Source organism: Hyaena hyaena, unplaced genomic scaffold (genome assembly GCF_003009895.1).
Source record: "Hyaena hyaena isolate Hyena2069 unplaced genomic scaffold, ASM300989v1 scaffold_586, whole genome shotgun sequence".
NCBI lineage: Eukaryota > Metazoa > Chordata > Mammalia > Carnivora > Hyaenidae > Hyaena > Hyaena hyaena.
This window is the reverse complement of record NW_024081218.1, coordinates 261,792-287,971: the sequence shown is the minus strand read 5'-3', so window position 1 is coordinate 287,971 and position 26,180 is coordinate 261,792. Positions and strand designations below refer to the sequence as shown.

Genomic DNA, 26,180 nt, shown 5'->3' with positions numbered 1-26,180 from the left:
GTTAAGTTTATGGCTTTGGTAACTGCCTAATATTATGTAAGATGTTAATATGAGAGAAGGCTGGCATTAAGTTACACAGATTTTCTGAATACTCTAATTTTGTGTGTGTGTGAGTTGAAATTATTTCAAAGAAAAGAAGAGAAAAGACAGGAGAAAAAAAAGCGTTCTGAGATGGCTTGAGACTCTGGCCAACATGTTGCTAGCTAATGCTGAATTCTAATTTACGAAATGACTAGAGCCAAAACAATGTTAAGAGTAAATGTGCGTAATTGAGCCATTTATCAATTTAAATGGAGTATTCATAAAATAGCTTTCTGATAGCCCACTGATTCATCCCCAAGGGTTAGCTGCCACACCTGAAGCTGAGGTGTTACAGCCCTGGAAAGTCAGAGCATTTGCAAATGAGAGACGTGGAATGACATTTTTGGTGATGCCTAGAAATTGTAGATGGATGCTTCCTAATTTTAATTTCAATTCTAACAAGGCAACAATAGATTGTAAAAACACAGATCAATAAGGTCTCAAGGAAAATTCTTAAATAGATTATGTAAAGTGTACGTGAGAGGACAAAGCAGTCATCAGTAGACCTAACACAATTTATAAATTATAACTCATATTTGATTCACTATACTCCTCTTTTGGAGAGTTATTGACTAAGCAGTGAAGTTAATATACATAGAGAGAGGATAACTAGACTTGAATAAGATAATTAGAAATTTTTTGTAATGTTTTCTGGAAAACAAGGAGAAACTTTGGCTGAATACATGAATAATTACATGAAGTTTTTGTTAGTTTAATTACTGACTGTAGTGTCATGGTTAATGGATTATTGTCACCCTGAAAGAAGGTTCACAGAGCTTCTTCTTCGGCCAAGTCTGCATTAACAGACTACTTGTTAATGATACATTGGACAGAAATCAATGATGCATGGAGAACCTGCCAAAATCACAGGTGTCTTTTCTCTGCTGCATGACCTCCCCGATAACAGGAACACAACTTATCGAGAAAGAGAATATTTGATGCCAAGATGGCCATCTCTATGCCGCCAGTGACTGGCCACACCAAGAAGATCCCTTCCTTTCGGGTGTCAGACAAGTCGTTCATACTAATGCCATTCTTCTACAACATCATTTCCTACATACATACAACTACTCAAGACCCTGTGTAATCCTAGACTCAGTACTGAAAGTAATTACACACATCCTAAAGCAGCAGGTATTTTTATCTTTCTAGGTTTTTGCATATGTTTCCCACTCATATGAAGTGCCTGTCCCAGAGTATTAACTTGTCTTTAAGTCAATCAATAATAACATAAAATATGTTTTCTCTTTGTTCACAATACTGCAATTTATCCAGATATCTATTACAGACATCTAAAAAAAAGTTTTATTCCAACAAAGGGCAACCTATAATTTGAGTGGATAAAAAACAATTTTTTAAATATGGGTGGTAAAAATTTTCCAATTCTGCCATCCCTTGATTAATTTAGGTGGTATGTAGTCATAAATTACAACCTGTAAAACTGAAAAGAATAATAAAGATTAACAATACACTTACCCACACTTGGATAACCAGGTGTAGAAGGGTCTCCTCCTGGGTTCAGTGAAACCATGAACGTATCATAGTTAAGATCTGCAGTCTTTGGTAAATCACAAGGATCAATATATAGAAGGACACCACCAAATCCAGCCTTTTCCAATAAGGAAAGCTAAGAGAGGAGAAAAAAAAAAAAACTATTAAAAATATTATCATATGCAAATAGTTACTGTCCTGAACCTTCCTGAAGGCCCTCACTTTACTAGTCACTGTGATCTCTGCCATAAATATGCCAACCAGATCTCCCAGATATAGCAACTGAGGGATACAAGGAACCAAGGGACCTGTCTCTGAAGGGTAAGTTTCTGCTCTGTCTCTGTCATTAAAGATTTTGAAGACAACTCCTGAATGGGGTGCCTGAGTGGATAGGATAAACAATTCCTAACTACTTCATTTGATACACATCTAATGCAGATTCTTCTCTGTTCTTCAGTAAGTCCACCATAAATAAGTGTGATGGGGAGGATGAACTTGACATTTCGTGTTCTTTTTCTTTAAATTTGGTAAATTAATTTTTTTGGGTAAAGAGCTTGTATATCTTAGTGTGATTTACCTGTTGTGAAAAACAATAATCGTAATTAGCTAATCCATTTGTTTCCCATGAGAAGGAAAAGTACTTAGGGGACACTGGGGAAGGAAACAATGGAGACTATGGCTAGAAATCACATTAGGTACAGGCAGCTGGAATTCATTGTGTGACTCTAGTTAACACTTGTACTTTACTTCTTGGTTGCTGCTTATTTGTTTATTTTTACAGTAGACTAAGCAAAGCAGCAGCTTGTGAGCCTGGCTGGAGCCCTCTGTGAGGACAAAATCATGCTTATCTGCTCTTCCAATGTACACTTGCACTTAGGGGACACATAGTAGGTTTTCAAGAGTATTGTTAAATGAAAGAACAAATGAGAAAGATGCTGGTTTGGCACAGCAGCTACTCTTAAAAAAAAAGAGAACTCTAAGAAAATACTTAGGGCATTCTATTGGAAAAATAAGGCATAATTATACTTATAATATGGTTTTTACATAAAAGAACTTATATGTAGAAGAATAAAGATACTTATATAAATATATCACATTCATGGCATTTTTTCAACTCCTTTAAAAATACTTTGTACTTTCCTATTTTTGAGTAATGAACAAGTATGTTATTTTAATTAATACATATATTAAATATACTTTATTATCAATCAGAAAAAAAATAACCCTGATTCCCTAAGCAAAGAACATTTGGCTCACATGTTGAGTCATGTTTTTCCCATCAGTGCTTTAATGAATAGAGAGAAGAATTTAGGGAGGGAGGAGAAATGAGAGAAAAAAAAAAAGAATAAAGAATATGTCAATAAAAGGCCAGATTTAAGACTGACTCTTGAAAAGCTCCCACTGAAGCCCTTAGGGAGGGCTTCGGATGTTTAGATGCTTAAATTGCTATTTTTTAAAAGTATGATCAATGGGATGATTTTGAATGTTCCGCTTACTATAGGGGAACATATTAAGAAAAAATATGAACAATTCCAGAAATCAATTTTTAAGTATTAAAAATTACTTTTTCAAAAATATCTAAATAATTCATGATCACTAGAGAAAAATAAGACACAGTCAAAATAGCAAAAATCCTATTGTCCTATCTGTCAAAGGTAGTAAATATTAATATTTCTAAACTCTTATTAGGGCTTAGGCATATATACACTTATACTTACAAAATAAGACCACTTACCATAAATTTTGCAATTTTTCTTTTTTTTACATAATATTACATACTAAATATTGGTCTATGTTGATAAGTACACTTTCATATAACATTAATAGCTGTACACTGTATGTATGTGAATGCTATAAACAATATAATAAAATATAGAAATACCACCAAATTTTTTTAACCAATCCTTGACTGTTATTTACAAAATTTTTAACTTTTTATATATACTTCAACAAACTTTCTTATAGCTAAATCATTGCACAAATGTATGTTTTCAAGAAAGATATTTCTACAGGCAGAATTTCTAGGTGAAAGTACTGCTATTTTTATGATTTTTGATAAACTATTTTCCCTCCAGAAAAGCTATATATAACAAGCTACATTCTTACCAGTCATATATCTGAGTACTTATTTTCTCTATCACCAGGACTAAATATTACTTTTTAAGAAATATTTGCCAATCTAGCCAAAAATTTACTGTGCATTTTTTAAAAATTACAAGTGATGTTAAATTTATTTTTGCTTGTAATTTCGGTCACTTACATATTTTTTGGAGAATTACCCGCTAGTGAAAATTTTTATGATTCCTGGGATGCTTACCCATTCACAACTATGTACTGAGTGTCACTTTTTGCAGGTTATATGCTGGCATTGGCATATGGAGATTAGTAGGACAAAGTGCCTGCTCTCAGGAAGTCAGTTAACCAGTGGAATGATGAATAGTTTTCAATGTTAAGTGTTAACCCCAATTAACTGGCAATGAGTGGCTGCCTGGGGAAGCATTGTGAGGCCAAGTTCAGGGTCACTGAAAAATGGAAAATAGCTCTATGAGAGATATCTGCCATAGACACAAGAAAGGCAAGTGGTGATCCACATTTTTGTTGTTGTTGTTGACCCTGCTTTAGTGGGATAGTCAAACTGTCTTCAAAAATCTCTTTTAAAAGGTCAATACATTAACTATTTAACTGCTTAAACTTTGTAACACCTCATGACTTAGAATTTATCATAGTCAAAAATAAAATGCTACAGTTGCATATTTTGTTTCTTGTCATTATGTTTGGTAATACATTATGATTCCTTTTATAATCAATATATACCATGATATTTTTCTATACCTGACAGCTTATAATGAAGCTATGAAGTTTAATAGTATCGTATCTCTTGCTGAGTCAATTACTTCCCTACAATTCTGAAGAGATAGCCCTGTATATGATTTTACCCCCTCTTCCCATCCTCTGCCTGCAGTGGTTGGACCTGAGGGGGACACTTCTTCAGTGCTGTCAGATCTGGTTCATAATGCTATCCCTTATTGGCTACCATAGAGAGCTCTTAAGTAAGTAATTTGGTGACCTAGTTTCAGAAATTATTACAGGATTTCCAATGAAGTTGTCAATTGAGTAAACTGCCTATATTAAATCAAATAACAAATGTTCCACCATGTTCAAAATTAGAAATGCATTTTGAACATGGCGAGGGAACGGTTGCCTGAAATATTCAAAGGATCTACCCTTCTGGTGAGATCATATTCCTTAAAAATGCATTCAAAAGCAAGTCAATATAAAAAGGATTAAGTTTAGCTGTCACTGGGTTGTATGCTTTTGACTGTCCCTGGGAGCACAGGTAAAAGTTATTAGCCCTGCCCAGAACCATTCATACTTTAAGATCACTTGAGACCTAGGATGATTATACTGGGGGTCTAACTCATGAAAAGAGAGGGCAAATGTAAAGTTAAGATTTCCTAACACTGAACTTCGATTATTCTTTGTTTCTCTTTCTTAAGTATATTATTGATAAGTTTGGGATTCTTCATCGTGCTTTCCACCATGTAAACTAACACAGTATTTGACATAAGAGGGAGACACAAAAAAATGAGTCAAACAAATGGCCTTGAGCGCAAGTGTTATAAGGTCATGAAGAAGCAACTCACATCCATGGGCTAGTATAGTGTACTGACTCATCATCAGTCTGTATCACCCTGAAAGGGCATCATTTCCTAATTTACATAAAGTCCATAGGAACACATTTCCATGAGAGTAATAGTCATTAAACCGGCCTCCTATCCTTTTATTTAGCTGAAAGACTTAATAAGTCTTTGGTGCCTGAGACAGGGGCAGAGCTAGTAATTAAGAAATGGTCAATAGTTATCCTGGGACACTTCTGTTTCTATGGGCAGAAATAGTCAACTCCCTTCAAGCTAAGTCATGGCTCCACCAATGAAAGAGACATTATTTGAAGCAATTATAGTCCTCAAAGTAAAATTTTACTGTATTTAAAAAAAATAAATATTTACTTATGTTTGAGAGAGATAGACAAAGCATGAGCAGGGGAGGGGCAGAGAGAGAGAGGGAGACATGGAATCCAAAGCAGGCTCCAGGCTCTGAGCTGTAAGCACAGAGCTGACACAGGTCTTGAACTCACAAACTGTGAGATCATGATCTAAGCTGAAGTTGGATGCTTAACCAACTGAGCCACCCAGGTACCCCTATTGTATTTTTTATCTACAGGAATTAATAAGGATTTTATGGGTATTTTTAGTAGCACTAGGTTGTGGTCTGCTTGAAGACAGGAATGCTATAGCTTCAATTTACATCCCCAGTGCCTAGTATAGTACCTGGAACCAAATGAGTTTTCTATTTTTAAGTCAATGAATAAATTAGTGTATGTATCAATGAATGAACAAATGAATACACAGTACATATGGGTATAAGTATATAACATGAATATCATTTTGTTCTACATTTCACACCCACTGGCTGGAAAAAATGCAATACATTTTGTGGCAGCTTGTATATATATCTGTTGGAATGTGAATAGAAGTATAAACCAGCTCGTTTCTGAAATTAAAACACATATACACACGCGAAACATATACACACCCAACTCAATGTTTTCTGCTTAAACTTCCATAAAAATACATAATTAAAATAGAATTATTTTGCTTTGATTTTTGTTTTATTTCACTTTATGTTTTGTTATCTAAGAGTAGAGATAAGGAGTGGTAGAGACTAGCTGACTAGGATTTGAACATGTGAGTTTGTCTTGTTGACAGGGTCTTGCAGATAAAATGTCTTTGGCTAACTTCAAGGTGGCTGATCCCATATTTCTTGCTGTGAACCATATTAATACATTTCTCTTTGTGTATAGTGTATAAAGTTAGGTCTTAACAGTTGCCAAATAATTGCCTCTGAAATAAATGGAACTACAAATCCATGGGCAGCATATAGCAGCCTTATTGAACAGATCTTACAAACTTCAAAGCTCCCTGAAAAGTACTCACTCAGAGAGTAAGTAGTCTGGTGCCTAAAAATGGTCCATCACAGGTTTATATTCCCACTGTCTTGGCCCAGGCAGCATGTGGGTAGGTGCATGGTATTCCTATATTCAGGGAGAAACAAAATCATTCAAAGAAGATCAATTCCAGGAAGAGTGAAAGGGAAAGAACCTTGTTCTGATTCCTGCCAGTTCTTCCCTTATTAACTTCTATTTTTACTATTCAACAAAAACATTTTTTTTTTCTCTTCCAGAAGGAATATGCTGTTATGAGTTAGACAATCCACTTCCTGGGTGTCTTTGATGTAAATTCCACAGCTAGACTTTAATATATTCATAGATAGATATTCATAAGTTGTCAGTTCGTCCTTTTGAATCCATTGAATGTCAGTCTTGTTCTTTTTATTTTCATTGATTACAATGCATGGGATCCCTCAACTACACCTTGATTTTGAGTACCTAAATTAGAATCTTGTGTTTTTGTCTGTTACTTAGGTTCCTTAAAACACTGTCCAAACTTGGAACTTTTCCTCTGGCCTCCATAGCCAGAAAAGCTTTCTGAGTCCTTATGTGGAACACAAGAGCAAATATAACAATAGGAAGGTCTTAGTTTTATAGATAAAATTAAGGTCTACTGTTATGGACTGAATTGTGTCTCCCTAAGATGCATATGCGTAAGTCCGAATCTTCAGTACTTCAGAATGTGACTATATTTGGAAATAAGAGTTTCTAAAGAGGTAATGAAGGTTAAATGAGGCCATACTGATGGACTCTAATCTAGTATGACTAGTATCCTTAAGAAGAAGAGAGACATCAGAGATGTGTGTACATGGAGAAAAAGCACATGAGGACACAGCAAAAAAGCAGGTGATTGACAAGCCAAAAAAAAAGGCCACAGGATAAACCAAACTTGTTAAAACATTGATCTTAAATTTTCAGCACCCTGAAACTGTGAGAAATTAAGTTTCTCCTTAAAATACCCAGTTTGTAGTGTTTTGTTAGGGCGGCCCTAGCAAACGCATACATTCATGGAAGGTGCCAAACTTTATACAAAGACTTGGAAAAATATTTGTGATCAGATTTTAAGTCTCCCAAGTCTTTTTAAGCCAAATCATCTAGTACTAATTGCACATCTACTATGACCCAGATAGTATCCCCAAAGTTATTTGTTGAATTTCTTTCAGAATATTGAACATGTCACGTCAATCTCCACTAAGTTGTTGTTGAAATTACGATTCAGAAAGGTTAAGAGCTTGATGCCCGGTCAGAACTAAGTGGCAATTTCAGGGATCAAACTAGAATTTTCCAAATTCAAGTCTGGCAATCTTTTTTCTAAAGCACACCTTTCCTTTCAATTACACCTCCATCCTTTACAAAGACAAATAGACTGGCTAAAGGGTGAATTTATAAAACACATCAGATTCTCTTGCTGTGATTTTCTTTCTGAGAAGACACTAGAATCAATACCGTGTGAATTATATGCCTGTTTATTTAGATTGCTAAAAAGACCTGGATTTTTACAAAGTACTGTCAGGGGAATTAATTCGCATTATAACAGAACGTGTTAAGGATTCCTGGTTTTAGTAACAGAAAAATGTTTAAATTACTGAAAAAAACATGAATCTAACATTTCATAGTATAGTCTTATTCATTTAAATTACATAGTTCTGGCATATATCAAAGATAAAAATATGAGGCATATAATATATGATTATTTCTTAATCAGATATTTTTACTTCAGGACTTAAATTTTATGTTATTCTTCCTTCTTGAGATTGTTTTCCCCAATAGGTTTGTTGTTTGGCCCTTTAATTATGTATTTTATTGTTAGTATACCATTAAAAAGATTTGTAAGATTCCTGTTTGCTTTGTTATGTTTCAGAAATAAACTCACCTTTCTTTGTTAAAGGAAAAAAAAAAAAAGACTATTATGCTGAGGAATATTCACTGTAATCAGACTGAGTATATCCAAGGCATAATCACAGCATTCTTTCTTTATTTCACTGAACACCTCTACCTGGATTTCAAATTACTTTGCTTAATGTCTCCAAAGTTATTTAAATAATTCTAGTGAGATTAATAAGAAACAATGACCTTCTGCTTTCATGAAGAAAAAACTTGAAGTAATGCAGAAAGTTAAGACTGCTATTGAAGTTCTAAAAAGAATCCTCTACCGTTAGCATTATAATTTAGGAAGGAAGGAAGGAAGGAAGGAAGGAAGGAAGGAAGAAGGGAGGGAAGGAGGGAGGGAGGCAGGGAGGGAGGGAGGGAGGCAGGGAGGGAGGGAAGATCTATTTTGTAAGGTATCCTAATGTATGAAATGTTTATTTCACTTTAAACTAATGTATCATTGTGGCCTGTGGACTTCTTCTTATTTCACAAATGACATAAGGATGACTAGATCATGCCACATAATTAATCGCATATTTATAGTAATGTGTCTTCATAATTTATTTTCTTTTTCTCATTGAACTATATATTACTTTCAAATCATTAAATATGTAAGTTTGCAAATTTCTTTCAAATTTTCAATTCATATTAAATGTATTAAGTAATTAATATATTAAATATTAATAATTAAATGTATTAAATAAATAAATAATAATAACAAAGTATCCCTAAAGATATCACAGAAATTTGCTATTGTTTAGGTTTATTGATATAAATAATTTTCTGATGTTTTAATGTCTTGATAAGAATCAATATTCAAAATGTCTATTTCTACTGCCTACAAGAAATTAGTTGACAGAAATACTAAATAGAACTCCCAATTTCTACACAAAGAAGCGGAAAAAATTAAAACCTTGGTGATTAGATATATATTTGATGTTCAATGTTTTCTTAATTTATAGTATTATTATCATATAAACACAAACAAAAAATAAAGTCAATTCTATAGTGGTTTTATTTTTTTACCATATATACATATATCTGTAGATAGAAAAGATATATAAATACAGATATAGATATAGATACAAGGTATACATATATCTTGTCTGAAATGAGTGGATATGGAGGGATATGAAGAAAAATTAAATGAGTAACATAAAAGAGCATATTTCAAAGTGCTTTTAAAATTTCATCATAGGGGAAAAAAATAAATTTCACCATAGCAAAACTTCAAATCTTAGACTACTTCAAGTGTTATATGATGTTTTAAACTGTTAGAAATCCATCGAATTTATTGAGTTGTTTTTCTGTACCTTGGCTTGCAAACAACATGGCTGATGAAAAAGCACTGAACTGAGAGGAAGAGGTCTTGAACTAGACCAGCCACTAGGCAAAGGATGCTGGGCATGCCATTGAAAAGCTATATAGTTCAATGTTCTCGTCCATAAAAGGAGATGACATTTTCCTTGCCAGTCATACAAAATGACTGGCAGATTCAAAGAAGGTAATCTGCCTGAAGGACCTTGAAAAGTATAAAATGCTACATAATGTGTGAGGTTGGTGGTGGTTTTTTGGTTTTTGTTTTTTTGTTTTGTTTTGTTTTGTTTTGGGTAATGCTAAGGGAAGAAGAGAAGGAATAGCACCAGGTTGATAATCATTTCTTTGGATTTGTCTGTGATACGGAATGATATTAAGAAAAAAAAAACTAGTTATACTGAAAAAATGTTTCTTGACATAAAAATGATGAAATTTTACAGGTTTATTTTCAAAAGCAAACATTAATATGACTTAAATCTACTCTTCCATATCCTTCACTTATTACCAGGCTCTGTTTGCTTTTTGTTATATATTAGATTAGATGAAATGTGAATCAAAAATTCTATGATCCTTCCAGTCACATATTTTCCCCCAAACTGCATTAGTGGTTTTAAAAAAATTTTATAATATTGCTTGAAATGTTAGTTTATATCTTTTAAAATTATAATAATGATGACTAAATTTTCTTTACCAATCAAGGAAACACTATTTTTGTTACCTTTTTTTGATTTTCCCCATTACAAAAAAGGCATTGGGGCACCTACATGGCTTAGTTGGTAAAGCCTCCAACTTGATTTTTGCTTGGGTCATGATCTCACAGTTTCATGAGATTGAGCCCCACATCAGGCTCCAAGCTGACAGTGTGGAGCCTGCTTGGGATTCTCCGTCTCCCTCTCTCTCTGTCCCTGCCCCACTCACACTGTCTCTTTCTCTCTCAAAATAAATAAATAAACTTTATTTTTTTAAAAAAAGGCAGTGTATTTCACTCAGACATAATTTCTCATACTCTCTTGAAATTAGTTTGTTTAATTACATAAAACCTCAGATTTTAGTCAGGGACAGGACAAAGAAGCAGACATGAACAGCTGAGGGATGATCTAACTCCCAGGCATGCTAAAGGAATACATATACATGAACGTGGGTTATTTGGAGCTTTCTTTCCCCCCTGGGGAGCAAATCTGATGTATGATCTTGTAGAGATTTTGATACAAATAGATATAATTTCCATATTATCTTTTCTAATGGCACCAATTAGAAAGACTTATAGTTGCTAAACCATAGGCAGAGTGTATGTCTCTTATCCATGCAGTTAATAGATCATCATTTGCTGTCTTCAGAATTCTGGCTGACAAAAATTATTGACAAGGACTTTTTACAGCACAAACTGTAAGAGGTCACAGAGTTTCCACTTCCCTGGCCCCAGAAAGGCTTTAGGTTTTTTTGAGAATCATTATGCTCTTTGGATGATAAAAAATTACCTATATGTACAATCTTATTCAGATTTTAGACATTTTTTAGGTAGACAAGGTAGCAAAGGTCAATTCTGACTCTGAGTTACCTTCTGAAAATTGTATTAACTGCTAAGTCTACCTGCTACATTTCCCATTACAGATGCCTAGAAGTTTAGTTCAAAGTATGATTTCAATGTACTATGTACCAGGTGACTGAGGCATCGCCTGCAAACTTCTCCACGCCTCTTCTTCTCTCTTCTAGGAATTTATTAAGACAAGACTCAGCAGAGAACACATCTAGTTTAATGCCTGAGTGCACAAAAATGAAGGGAAAAGATACCTTGGGTGTACATCTCTCAACTAGCCCCAGTGTGATGAGCAGCATTAGATTACCATTGAAAACACACACACATGTGCATGCACGCACACACACACAGGTGTGAAATAACGGAAAAGGAGAAAACAGTAGCATAATTAATTTTATGGTTCATGGCTTCTTTCCATGCTGGTTCATCAGAATAAGTCTCTTTTTTCATGAGAGATGATTTTTTATATGGAAATGTCTATCCCATAAGAATACACCTATATAACTTTATTAAAGCAGTAATATTAAGCAAAAAAGATTTTAAGCCAATATCTACCTTCTTTGGCATTTTTAGGACATTTAAAAACTATTGTGCCCATCAAATAGGAGTAAATAATTACTTTACTTTGTTTTCTCTTTTAATTGAGTAAGTTTTCCTCATGTTGTGATAACAGGTTTATTTGAAAGTGAAAGTAATTTGTTATAGAACAGCAGCTTTTATAAATGGAAACCTCTACAACAGAACATTGTGAGATGTTTAAATATTAACCAGACATATTGTTCACTCTTGACACTAAATTTCAGAAACTTAATACAAATTAGGTACATACATTATATTGCTGGGTCTTGCTTACCAATGCTAAGAAATCCAAAATGTTCAATTCTAATTAAAAATGAAATTGAACTGCAATTCCCTGGAAACAAGGGCTGATCAGACTCAATAAGCTTTACTTAATTTATTTCAGAAACAAAATAATTGGACTGCTCATAAACAAAAAAATGCTTACACCGTTAAAGAAATACATGCTTCTAAATCTGTTGCAATTCTCTTATATTTTCTAATGTTTACACTTGATTACATATCCTACATATATGTTTCGAGATACTTAAATGTTCAAGAATATGCCAGATAACTTTATTATTCACAACATCTGTATGTACATTTACTAGAGCTGCACCATAAATTTCATCCTTGAACTTTTCCTTTTTAATTTTAAAAGAGATATAAAAAGACTAGTATTGTGGGATGCCTAGGGGTCTCAGTTCGTTAAGCCTCTGATTTTGGCTCAGGTCATGATCTCACAATTCGTGAGTTCAAGCCCCGTCTTGGGCTGTCTGCTATCAGCACAGAGCCTGCTTCAAATCCTCTGATCCCCTCTTTCTCTGCCCCTCCCCCATGCTTTCTTTTTCTCCATTTCTCAAAATAAATGAACAAACATTTAAAACAAGATTATTCTTCTTCATTGTATTTACTTGGATTGGTATTTAAAAAAAAATAAAGGACTTTCCCAAATACTTGACTCACGTCATGTAATTGTCATAACCACAAAAGAAGATTTTTAAGATTACTCTTATTATTTTTTTTATCTGTATTAAGTTTTTGTTTTTTCAACTTCAGGAAACTGGCTCAGCGATGTGGTGTGAATTCTCCATGGTTCTATAACTTGTAAGCGTGAAGAGGGAAACACTGGTTTTAAACTAATAGGAAAAATGGAAAAATAAACTAAATGTGAATGCAAACTTCGCTGTTGGACAAAGAGCAGATCAAATTACTCCACACCCCCTTCTCTTTGTGTTTTCATCTGTTTTGTACAGGGATTCGGTTTCAAATCACAATGGTCCTAACACATGTAAGCTCAGAGGATTCAAAATTGAATGGCTTCATCTTTAGAAAGAATGTTCTTTGAATACAAGGTTGGTTTAAGAAGTAATGATTCTAGAACAGATTGAGACAGTATCATTACCCAGTTCTGGGCTTTTGTAAGAATGGATATGCAACAATTGGGAGAAACCAAAGAATGAAATACACATAAATACCTCTTCAGGAGACAGAATTTATGTGGGACAAATGTTCATCTGACAGGGAATTTGTAGGAGTCACCTTGGCACTGGACAGAAGTTTTCTCTAAATCCACTTCTCTCATAGTGTTTGCCTTGTACAGGTCAAATATGTAAGGTAGGATAAATGAGATATGACAAGACTTTGAAACAGGCATATATAAAATGGTGTCATTCTTATAATTAATCCTGCAATATACTTATTAGATCTCAAAAATATTTAGGAGATTTTTAAAAAATCTATGAGTGTAATAAAGTTGGATGAACACAACAAATCAGAAAATAGGGAAAAAAAACCAAAAATAGATAAGGAATAAACATTATGTAAGATGAAAGAAAAATGAATAAAGTATATACACTTTTACACTGAGAGAAAACAGATGAATCAGTCCATTAAAATCAGAGGTGTTTTAAAAGGAATAAAACCTTTTTACGAGAGAGCTTTTTGAAACAAAATAATAAAGATTGATAGAAAATGATAGGCAAATAGGCACTTGGCAAATAAAAAAAGCTAGAAGTGGCAAATTCATATAAAACATCTGAAATTAAAAGCAGTAAAGATTAAGGTATACCTTACAAAATAATTTTTAAAAATCAAGGAAATAGATAAAAGGTATTCCATTGACTTTTTTTTTTTTTAATCCATGAACCTGAATACACTGAACAATGTAATGGTAAAATACATTAAAATACATTAAGAATGCCAGGAGTACCTGGGTGGCTTGTTCGGTTAAGCAGCCGACTTCAGCTCAAATTATGATCTTGTGGTTTGTGAGTTTGAGCCTGGTGACAGGCTCTGTCTTGACAGGTTGGAACCCAGAGCCTGCTTCAGATTCTTGTCTCCCTCTCTCTCTATCTCTCCCCTGATCACACACACTTTCTGTCTCTCAAAGATGAATAAACATTAAAAATTTTTTTAAAGAATAGCAGATGAATTTCTAAAAATAGAATTATATGGGGCATATTCTTCTTTCAGAATTGGACACATTATAAAGCCAAAAGTGTAAAGATATATAGGGATTGGTTAAATAATGAATTTAATAAACTTAACATTTTCAGAGCTCACATACCCATATATAAACTTTGCTACAAAGAAAATGTTTTAAAAAAATCTAAAAGGTAGATTTTTATTGGTCATATTATTTACCATAATCCAACCAATTAGAAATTAATACCAAAACCATGAACAAAATTAACTTATTCCTTAGTACTTGAGAGCACAGAAGAAGTGAAAAGCATCTGAGGACAATGAAAAGTAGAATACATAACAAGGAAACTCTTGGAATACAGTGGAACTTTTATTTAGTTAAAAATTTATCAATTGTATGGGTTCACATATAGCTTACCTAGGAACTTGGTTTTCATTTTAAGAAATTAGAAAAGAAAACAAAATTAGTTAGAAAGAGGGAATTCCTTAATTTAGGAGCAGAAAATAACGAAATAGAACACAACAAAAAAGAAAAGCATTGAGTGTTTTAACATATGGATCTGAAGAAGTATTTGTACATTGAAATATCTGCAAATATTAAGTATGGAGCAAATTCATCACGACTGACAGTAAGTTGAAAACTGTGGCATCTGGATAAATTAAATATCTCATAAGCAGCCTGACCATGTCCCCAGACTCAAATCAGACAAAGTATCCAGCAGTGGAGCATCTGGTCCTGCAGCTGCTCAGCACACCCTATGAGTAGCAATGAACACCAGATTCCCTTGGAAACTACAGAGGAGGCTGCCAAGGGGAAGGGCCTTTAATAAAGCCAACAATGGGCAGAAACAATGCCAAATTAATACAGAAATTAGTACAGGCATGTGCCATTTTGTCTCAATTACAAAAGTCAAATCTGCAAAGAGGGGAGTCCTATCAGACTTTAATAGAGAGTTGTGGTTTTTAAATATTTAACTCATAAACATGAGGGCACACTTGCACATGTTTGTAACCCCTCTCTGGATAGGACATAATGGAAAATAAAAGAGATTGCTCACTAACAAGTTTGTATCTGCAAATCAGAAGCTCATGACTCCTGATTTCATGACTGACACTGATGTGAAAGGCACCAGACAGCTATGATAACCCATAGGGAACAGCACATTTGTCTTTTCCTTCCTCTTCTGTCCCATCTTGGACAAATAGTGATAGTTCTTCTTTATTGAACTCATAGTGAATATTCATTCTTAAAATTATTAAAGGTAAAATGAAATAAAATTGCCACATGAATTTGGTTGTATACATCTGTCTATAATCTTCCTCTCCTCTTAATGTATAAAAATGATTTCTGATTCTGAGAAGAAGCTATCTACTAAGACTTCCTGGGGGTTACTAAAACATAATTTTACAACTATGCCAGGAGCAGAATGAAAAGCCCCATCATAAACTCCAGCTGCTTTCCATCGCTGTCCTATTGGCTTCATAACAAATTTCTAGAATGGAATTTTATAAACTGAGGCAATACATAAATCATAAAATCAAATTATTGGGAAGCCACACCATTTCTGACCTGTGATATTTTCACAGAATTTTTTTCACATCCTAACAGTAAAAAAAAAAAATGTATTAGGATCATTGTTATCATCTAGCTTCTTCAATAGTATAAGCTCTAAAGAAAATTTAAAAATGGGAATGGAAGCCAAATCACTGTGCTAGAAACACTGTGTAAGGCAGTTTAAGAAAAAAATATTATAATGCAATTTCTATACAAAATCTTAAAAGAAAATTCATAATATATAGCATGAGATTATCTGATAAGGAGATTTATTTCAGGTCTTGGTTTATTTTACAAGTTAGAAAGCAGAGAAAACAAGTTAGGATCATATGGAAAATGGTCTTCTTGATGGTATTTCCTTATTCATACTATGCAAATATCAAAAGCTTCTTAAAATGAGACATTAATTCCAGTAGCCTTAAAAATCACACAATTAGTATACAACCTATTGATGAATGACTAAGTTTTATCCTTAAAAACTAATAACTACCATTTGTTATTTGCCCTTATCTTGACTTATATTTTGCAGTTTGCTCTACATAATGCAGAAAGATGGGTGCTGTTAATTTCCTTTTAGAAACAGGGAAACTGAGGCCAAAAGTTTAGGTAACTTGTCTAGTCTCAGCATGAAGTAATGGAGCTAAGAAAATAACTAGGTCTGTCTTCAAAATATATGTCTTTCCCATCATGCCAATTAACATACATCCCGTTTAAAAAGTATCCCAAAGAAAATATGATTTCTACCTAAGGCTATGTCAACAGATTATCCATGGTAACTTGTCAATGCCTTCTAGTTTCATTATTATTTTTTAAAATATTTCCTTTCAGTTAATCTTTGAAATACAATTCTTCACTTTCTCATGTTCTCTTTTTATTTTCTTATGTCCTTTCATTGCTAACTCTACTCACACATTTATGAAAGTATATATTTATATATGAAAGTATATATGTATATATATACATGCATATGTATACACACATGTGTATGTGTATACATATATATGTACAAAGAGAGAAAAAGAAGCAGAGAGAGAGAGAGAAGATTGATTCATTAAGATTTGGGAGTAAATTTAAGTCCCAGACCTACTGTTCTAGTATTTACAAAATCTCTGTGCTACATGCAATTTTCTAACATCATATATTAGAAAATTTCATGTGCAAGTACAGATATTTTTTAGTAATACAGTGTATCAAATGCATTTAAAATATATCTTTATCATTCTTCAATGTATGTTCCATTCACTCAGCCTGTATATGGGAATAAACTTACATATTATTTTCATTTTCTTAAAGGAGGTATATATTAAATAGTACAAATTTCAGGTAGTAAGAAAAGTTTACTGAAAAAGCTTACTACCCTGAAGAGTGAATACTGAATCATAATTACTATTCTAAAATCTTTTAAGCTTCAGTTGAGCTATCATTAATTAAGGTGGACAAATAAAAATAGCCTAAAATTTAATCCCTTGGAATACATAGGTCAGTAAAGCAAATGTTTGCCTTTGATTCATTCTTGCCCATTAGCTACCTTAAAAATCATTAATTTACTTCTTTCTCCTTTAAGTAATATATAATACTTATTATATGGTCCACACTACTATACTTCTCTGAATATTGTAGTAGTCAATAACTTAGACTTAGGAGAAACAAATAAGCAAACAAAAAATTTAAAAAAAAACTTAAAGGAGAATTATAAATTGAATAACTCAGAGTGCTTAAATAATTTCCCCTGCTAAAAAATTAAAAAAATATACATTTCTTGTTTCTCTTAAGGTTGATTACTATTCTCTGCATCCTTGTGATCAAATTCATTGTGTACTTTATCTTCTTAAAGTAAACTGAACTATCCCTTATGCCTCTGGCTAACAGTTGGTGAGCCACAAGAGTGGATTTAATCAATTTACAGTGTCCCCCACTGGAAGGGCAATTGGATTTACTGTACCTGCACATCTTTCTTGTATTTTGTTTCATTTTAGATTCAAAGCAAAGAGCCTCAGATCCTTAGACTATGTATGGAAGCATCAACATTATTGACTAATCCACAATAAATATCCACTGTGACTGGTGATATAATTTATAGCTAGATGCCATTCTCCACTTAGCAAAAAGGGAGGATTATTTTGGTCTGGTAGAATTTCATCATTCACAGTATTTCTGGTACATACATCAGTAGTTATCAATTCTGCCAAAATTCTGTATTTCAGTAAGTTTTTTCTCCCTTTTTTTTCTCTTCTTCACCCATCCTCATTATATCAATAGGCTAAATCACAGCTAATTAAATGTGCTTCAGGATGAGTTTTCATATTCAGTGAATCAGAAATATGTAATAGAGAAATTGGAATGAAGAGTGTTTTAAGAATGCAAAGGGGAAAGACAGCTGCATGCATTTTTATAGTGGTATCAAAGCTGTTCCACATACTTTACTGATGCATACACTGCTCTCATTACTTTGATAGTATTGACTTAAAACTTAACCTCAATAAATAAATATATAAAAACACAATCTTACCTGCACTGGAAAATGTCCCAAAGTATAGCGCCCCCCCCCCCACGGTAGTTTAAGGGAACCAAAAAGATTTAACAAAGGGATAAGAATAAACAGTGATTTGCACCTCATTAAGATATAAAGTATTCTACAAAATGCATTTTCCATATAAATGAAAGTTGATCATTTAAGTCCTGAAACTCTTTTGTAGTTAAATTAAAATAATTTAGCTTTGTCCTGATTTAAATGAACCCACTATAGAAATAGAAATGCACAGCATGTATCAAAGAAAAGGCTCAACTTTACTGAAGCCCAGGCCTTTGGAGAGGAAAACAGGAAAGCTGGGCTGAGAACCAGGGTGTCCAGTAGAATGGAGGGGAGGCAGGAGGGAGGGGGAGAGCAAGCAGAAAGATTTGAAAATTCTATAGCTTTGAAAACTTAAAATTGGACACATAAATCCCAGAAATATGAAGCACACAAGAAACAGTAAGAATTTATTTTGTATTTACTCCTTTTATGAGATACTTGCTTTAATGATGAAAGAAAATTATGAGTTATTAGAAGTCTGCTGATTGAGTTTTATCAGGTTCAGGAAGAGTAATCAGCATTCTCCACAAAGCCAAAACTAAGACCTAACAATCTGAGCTTGAAAGTAGTAAAATAAATGAATTATTTGTTCAAGAATATCATATCTAAGAATTCATACTAACAAAACAAGCAAAACAAGCTTCCAAGTCCATCCAGCCCATTGCTCATTAAGGTCACCCAACAGAGCAGGGGAAGGGGAAAGAACTTCCTATCCCCTCAAGGTCCTTCTAGCTAGAGACAAATTAACATGAGACAGATTAACAGGAGAAAATCAGATTTAATTTGGTATATACCAGGATTCCATACAGACATGGAAATTCCAGACACAGACAAAATGAGGTATGCCTTCTGAAGTAGAGAGAATCATGTAGGGATCTGCAATGTGAAAGGGAAGAAATGTAATTCACAAGAAGATGGAAAAGAGTAAATGTTTGGTAAACAAATGTTTGCTAAGCCTTCCTTCAGAAATAATGGGGCATAAAGGAGTTTGATCAAACAGGCCTTGCTAGCTTCTCCCTGTCTAGCGTACCCGGTTCCTAGTATAATGTAGGCATCTGTGGTGACAGTCTCCTCTTGGACTAGGTCCTCTAGCTCAATTCTTTTCAGGCACCTGTGGGAGATGTAAAGAGTTTTTCCTGAATCTACTGGGCTTTGACTGCTGTTTTAAAAAAAAAATAATTTATTTAGTTTGAGAGAGAGAAAGAGAGAGCGTGCAAGCATGAACAGGCGAGGAGCAGAGAGAGAAGCAGAGAGAGAATCCCAAGCAGGCTCCGCACTGCCAGTGCAGAGCCCAAGCAGGGCTCAAACTCACCAATAGCGAGATCATGACCTGAGCCAAAATCAAGAGTTGGAGACTTAACCAACTGAGCCAGCAAGGCACCCCTTGATTGCTTTTAACTCAAAATAATCTTCATGCCAATGTGGTTCATCTTGGGGCAGTCTGCTCTTGTCCCCTACAACCGCAAGTTAATTTTGAATGGGCCACAGTTGCACTAAAAATCTATATAAAGCCCAACAAGAGAATGTGAAAGATTCAGTATTTGGATATGAGTATTTTGCTGCTTTCTCCCTTCAATTCTTATTTGTAAAATTTATAATATGGAAATGCATCCTTAATTAATTCAGCTATCATTCAGTATGTACTTATTTGGGCAGGTACTATATGTTAGACACTGTTCTAGTATATGAGATACAAGAATTAGCAAAAATATTGTGCAATTATTTTCCAGCCACTTTTTCAAAAGGAGACCATATGTTTGCAGGCATTAAAATTTTCAGAATCTATCATATAGGCAATGCTAGATTTTTACATAAAAGAAATTAAAATAATATCAATAAGTAAAATGGAAAATGTGTACATTAATTCACTGTGAGATAAGTTACCCATCCTTCACTCTTATGAGTGTAATCCCACTTACAGAAATACAACAAAATCAAATCCACAAGTGGATATAGTAATATCAAGTATTAGGCAAATTTAATGTGAATTACCCATGGTTAGTGAGTAATACCACAATAAAGTTCTATCTAAAATGTATAAAAAATGACTAAACATTGGGGAAAATATGATAAAGGCATACTCTCCAAATAGACAAACAGAAAAAGGCAAGTATGCCAGATAAATCAATTTTGCTTAGGATCCAATAACTCATTCATAAATGCTATTCTATAAAGTAGTTCATAAACAACATGAGGAAGTCTTTAGCAGTCCATGGTGAAAATTGCAGCTTAACATACATTATTAGAAACAAAACTATATTTTATTTTGGAATTTTTATTCTGGTGATTGCAGCTGATAATTTGTTTTAATGCACCAACATAGTTAAATAGAAAGGAGTACTATGTTGAACACTTATTTTCTGTCAACCTTTTGCTGGAAGCATTGCTTTAGCACAGAAGTCAGCAAATGCTCTCCCTAAGGGCCAAATAGTAAATATTTTAGCCTTAGCTGGTCATGTGTTCTTTGTTGAAACTACTTTGCTGCTGTTGCAAGAGCACAAAAGCAGCCATAGACAATGCCTACGGGCCAGTGACTTATTCCAATAAAACTTTATTTGCAAACACCAGCTGTGAACCAGATCTGGCCCAAGGCCAAAGTTTGCCAGCTATTGCTCTAGAGCCCTTCTGTAGCCTTTTGTGCAAGCCTGGCTGGGGGATTATTCAAGAGCCCAGATGGCCATTCTAAGTCATCTGCTCTTGCTCCTCCCATAGGATATCAGCCAACCTATCAGTCATAAAGGTAGCAGCTTCTTCCCTGAAGTGTAGAGAATGAAGTCACTCCATTTCTCTTGGTAAAACTCTGAGAGTCAATATCAACTCCAATGGACATCCTCACTCAAATTCCTAATAAAATTCACTGCAATTATTTTTATTATTTAGCATTTATACTATGAGCACATTCAAAATACGTTGTGGAAACTTATAGAAAAAGCCCTATTGGGACATGAGGAATAAATAAATCTTCCAAGAGAAAGACATAAATATTAATCCTCTTAAACATTATATCTGAGCTTCCTATTGGCCAGGGTAAAAGGAAAAACATGGGGCTATACTAGCAACTTTTAAAAGCAGGCATGTATGTGATGGCTCAATAAAACTGTAAAAAGAAAAAAAAAAAGAAAGCATATCAGAACTGGTTGGGAAACTGTTTAAATACATATTGCCTCGTTTAGAAAACCTGTGGTGAGATCTAGCTGTTTTGAGCCTTAAGATAAAATGCCTTCATGGTGTGTACAGTCTAATACAGAATTTCTTACAGGAGATATTTTTGGCATTTCAGCAAGACAGCTCTTTCTCTTTGGGGACTGTTCCACCTAAGGCAGAATATAGAATCTCTATCCCTGGCCAATTAATACTTGTAGTGCCTCTTAGCCATTATGAAATTAAAACTGCTCCTAAATATTTCCAATGGGATACTGGTTCTGTGCCACTGATCTAATGAACACAAAGAGAAGTTAGTTATGAACTATGTCCTCAGAGGATATGGCATATTTAATATTAAAGTCAGGACAATGATACAGATATGAACAGGGACTTTATGAGAAAACAGAGAAGCGATCCCTAGCCAGGGAGTTAGGTTAAGGAAAGCTTCTTAGTAGATAGCTGAGACCAAACTAAGTCTGAAAGGTTTTGGTCATGGGAAAGTGCTTTATAAACAGAGATACAACATTTGCAAAGACACAAAATTAGACCAGCATGAGTTTGCATGAGAATTATGATCAGTTAATTTTGATGGATGAAAAAGTATAAGGCAGGGACTGATGAGTGTTCATGCTGGAAAAGTCAAAAGGGTCAGATTATGGAAGTATGACTGCTTTAGGACTTCAGATAGTTTCCCCAAAGATGTTTGAGAATCATAGAAGAGTATGAAAGTGTGTGTGTAGGGACCTGACAGACTTAAGCAGGGAAGCATCATTGTCATACTGGTTCTGGACAGTGCTCCAGCAGTAGCAGAGAGAATATATGTGAATGAAAGAGGACAATTGCCAGAGAAAGCTGCACTTGTGAAGCAGAAACCCATCTAGAGAAGACAGGAAAGATTAAAGTCATGGTTAAGAGTTGTAAGCCTTGAAAACTTTTTGCAGTTGGACATGAAAGAAGTTTGAAGAATCAAGGCGACTTATTGATTTCTAACTTGTGTAAGAAGGTACATTGCTGTACTCCACATGGAAGAAAAAGATACAGAATTGGAAAAGCAGAAGGGGAAGAAATGGGATCAGGTGTGTCTATGTTGAGTTAAGGTGGCTCTGAAACATCTAAATAGAGCTGTCCATCACTCAGTGGGTTGGACTGTGATGGAGGTGCCTGGGTGGCTCAATCAGTTAAGAGTCTTATTCTTCGTTTTGGCTCAGGTCATGATCATGGTTCATGACCCTACTTTGCAGGGGGGCCTGGATGGCTCAGTCAGTTAAGCTTCTGACTCTTTATTTTGGCTCATGACATGAACCATGAGATAGAGCCCTGCATGGGCCTCTGCTGTCAGCACAGAGCCTGCTTGGGATTCTCATTTTCCCTCTGTTTCTGCCCCTCTCATGCTCACACTTTCTCTCTCTCTTTAAAAATAAATAAACATTGAAAAAAAAACACTTAGAGACTTTATTATAAGATAAAACTAGTCTACTGCTTGATGAAGCATTTAAAACTCTTCTTAAACATGCAGAGATTACAGATGATCAGCTAACTTATTTTCATAGGATACTAGCAGTGACAAGATAGTCGATGCATGTTTTCCTGTTCCTGAATTTCTGGAAATACATAATGATGTAAACATTTACTAAACACTTATTTTATGCCAAATAATCTTCAATATGACTATATATGTTGACTCAAACAATCCCTCACAGCAAACCCATGAGGAAGGTTCTTTGATTATGTATTCTCATTTCAAAGATGGGTGAACTGAAGCACAGAGAGGCTAAATAAATTCTAAATTCTACTCTGTCACACAGCTACTAAAAGGAAATTGTGTTTATTCAGATAGACTGCAGAGCATTTACCACACTATAGCAGCTCACATGCATGGTAGAGCCTCCATTGGTTCTAATATCTAAGTCTTCCCAAATCATTTTTTCTGGCAGCTGAAGAGCAAACAGTCTTAAACAATTTGTTTTATTTTTTAAGTTTATTTATTTTGAGAGAGAGAGAAGAGAGAGTGCACATGGGCAGAAAAGGAGCAGAGAGATGGAGAGAGAGAGAGAGAGAGAGAGAGAGAGAGAGAGAGAATCCCAAGCAGGCTCTGTGCTGTCAGCAGAACCCAATGTGAGGCTTTAACTCATGAACCATGATCATGACCTGAGCCAAAACGAAGAATAAGACTCTTAACTGATTGAGCCACCCAGGCACCTCATATTTTGATCTTGACACGACTTTCTTTGCCCATAGTTTTTTTAGGAATGACCATAAGAAGTTTCTCTATAAAGTTATCTTCATAAATGTCTTTATTTCTAGATGCACAGAAGGGAAAATTTTCTTTTATTTTTAAAATTATTTTGAGACACAGAGAGAGAGAGAGAGAGAGAGAGGGAGAGAGAGAGAGAGCACCACAGGGCGAGGGACAGAGAGAGAATCCCAAGCAGGCTTCACGCTGTCAGCACAGAGCCCAACACAGGGCTTGATCTCACAAACTGCAAGATCATGACCTGAGCTGAAATCAAGAGTCATATGCTTAACTAACTGAGCCATCCAGGCACAGCCAAGTTTTTTGTTTGTTTGCTTGCTTGTTTTCTTTCTTTTTAACATGTTTTTATTTTTTCTGAGAGAGAGGGAGAGAGAGAGAGAGAGCAGGGAGGATCAGAGAGAGAGGGAGACACAGAATCTGAAGTAGGCTCCAGGCTCTGAGCTAGCTGTCAGCACACAGCCCCATGCAGGGCTCAACCCATGAACTATGAGATCATGACCTAAGCCAAAGTCGGGCGCTTAACTGAGTGAGCCACCTAGGCACCCCTGTTTGTTTTCTTAAACCACAGGTAGTTGTTATCAACAGGTTTGCATTTAAATCCTGACTCTGCAACATACAAGCTATATGATCTTGGACAGGTTGACACAAGGCCTCAAAGCCATAAATCATGCCTACAGATGACTGAAAAAAAGATGTAGTAAGCAAAACAATTCACCATACTTCTTTTTTGTCTGGACTGTCTTGGTGCCCTCAGCAACTTTTACTCCACTGACTATGTTTCAGGCCTTTAGTGAACTTCTCCAAATTCCTACCTCCAAACACCCCATCAAATTCCTTAGCTAACATTTAGTTTCCCTCGATTCCTACTTCTTCCTTGGTATCTGCTACAACCTCCCTGCTCAGTGCATGTAGACTGAGACATTGGAAATGTTCTGTCTGCATGGCATGGTCTGGCTTTGCCCATTCTTTATGATGCTTTTCGTTTCATGACCTGGAGACCAAAGGCCAATCAAATCTAGTGGTCTGTACTGCTTGGGCTTGGGCTATCAGGCCTGACATCATATATTGGGCTGTTCAAGAAAGTATTCTATCCTGGAAAATGTATTTATATTCAGGAAAAAAATAAAAAGTTATTTTGCTAATTTTCATAACAATCAGCTATTAATTAATCGCCATGCAGTAGGATAAATACATTAAATATATTATTTACACTTCAAAATAAATTTGCACCAATATATACTATGTACTCCATTCAGAAGACATGTCTTAAGTAATGGCTATGGCTTGGTAGCTGTGGCAATCTGAGGTCTACTAAGCTTTTCCCCGGAAATGCCTACCTACTTACTTATACAAACAAGCCCAGCTCCAAGATAACTGATCAAGGTTAGAGTCTTGAAAGAATTATATCTTCCTCCACTGGACTGCACACAGCAGTCTAATTTAACATTAGGTTAAATTCTTTCATGGCAGTCACTGAGTTCTGTCTATTTTTATATCCTTGGACTCTTGCACACAGCCTACCACATTGCTGATCAATGAACATTTGCTGAATGGATGATAGAATTATCAGAGTGGCTCCAGAATAAATCTGGTAAACCTAGAATCCCCCTGGGTGTCAAAAAAGATTATTTAAATTCCAAATCACAATCAGATGACTGACCATGCATTTGCAGAGGCCCAATTTATTATGTGCCATTGACAAATAGTGACAATTATCCATAGACCAAACCAAAGAGTTAAGCATTTTGTAGCTAGAATTTACCAAGATAAAAAATGGCAGTCCACAAAATCATTCCACAGACACATACCAAGTTTCTATCATTCAAAGTACAGGTATATTTTAAAGCTGCCACAAAGATAAATACTAGCTTATATTTCCATGACCTAAAACTATAAATCAGGGTAGTCCTCAGACTTTAGGCAAAAAGATGGGGGCAGAATTCTTCATAATTCCTAAAAGTCATTTGCTGGGCTTTGCCTTTCATTTTTGTCCATTTTCATTTAAATTGATGGGGGAATTTGTGCCTGGTGGCAAACTCCATGTATTTAGCAATAGGGTAAAGTCTGGTGCTGATAAAGACATCAAACAAAGGATATCTGATGAGAAAGAGAGCAGTAGCACATTTCAATATGTGGGGATGAAGTCAATGCAAGTTCTCTTGTTCAAATAGCATCCTCTGAATAATTTGGTAAAACTATCTGCAAGGCTAATATATACAGTAAATTGCAGATTAATAAGAGATTAAAATAATTTAGAAATTTTATTTGCCTCATGTGTATGAATAAATGAATCTTTATTAGTATATGTTCTTAAAATGTACATAAATAATAATTATCCTCAGTCTTCTCATCACTAACACACATTTA

The 26,180-nt window shown here is 34.6% G+C and overlaps 1 protein-coding gene across 1 annotated transcript in view; it reads right to left on the bottom strand.

Moving 5' to 3' along the window:
• NAALADL2 (N-acetylated alpha-linked acidic dipeptidase like 2) overlaps positions 1 to 26,180 on the bottom strand; it is a 665,926-nt gene that overhangs the window by 457,036 nt on the left and 182,710 nt on the right. Inside the window, exon 4 of the mRNA XM_039256707.1 lies at positions 1,558 to 1,708. Within this exon, the coding sequence (XP_039112638.1) occupies positions 1,558 to 1,708 (151 nt within the window). The remainder of the gene's footprint in view (positions 1 to 1,557; positions 1,709 to 26,180) is intronic.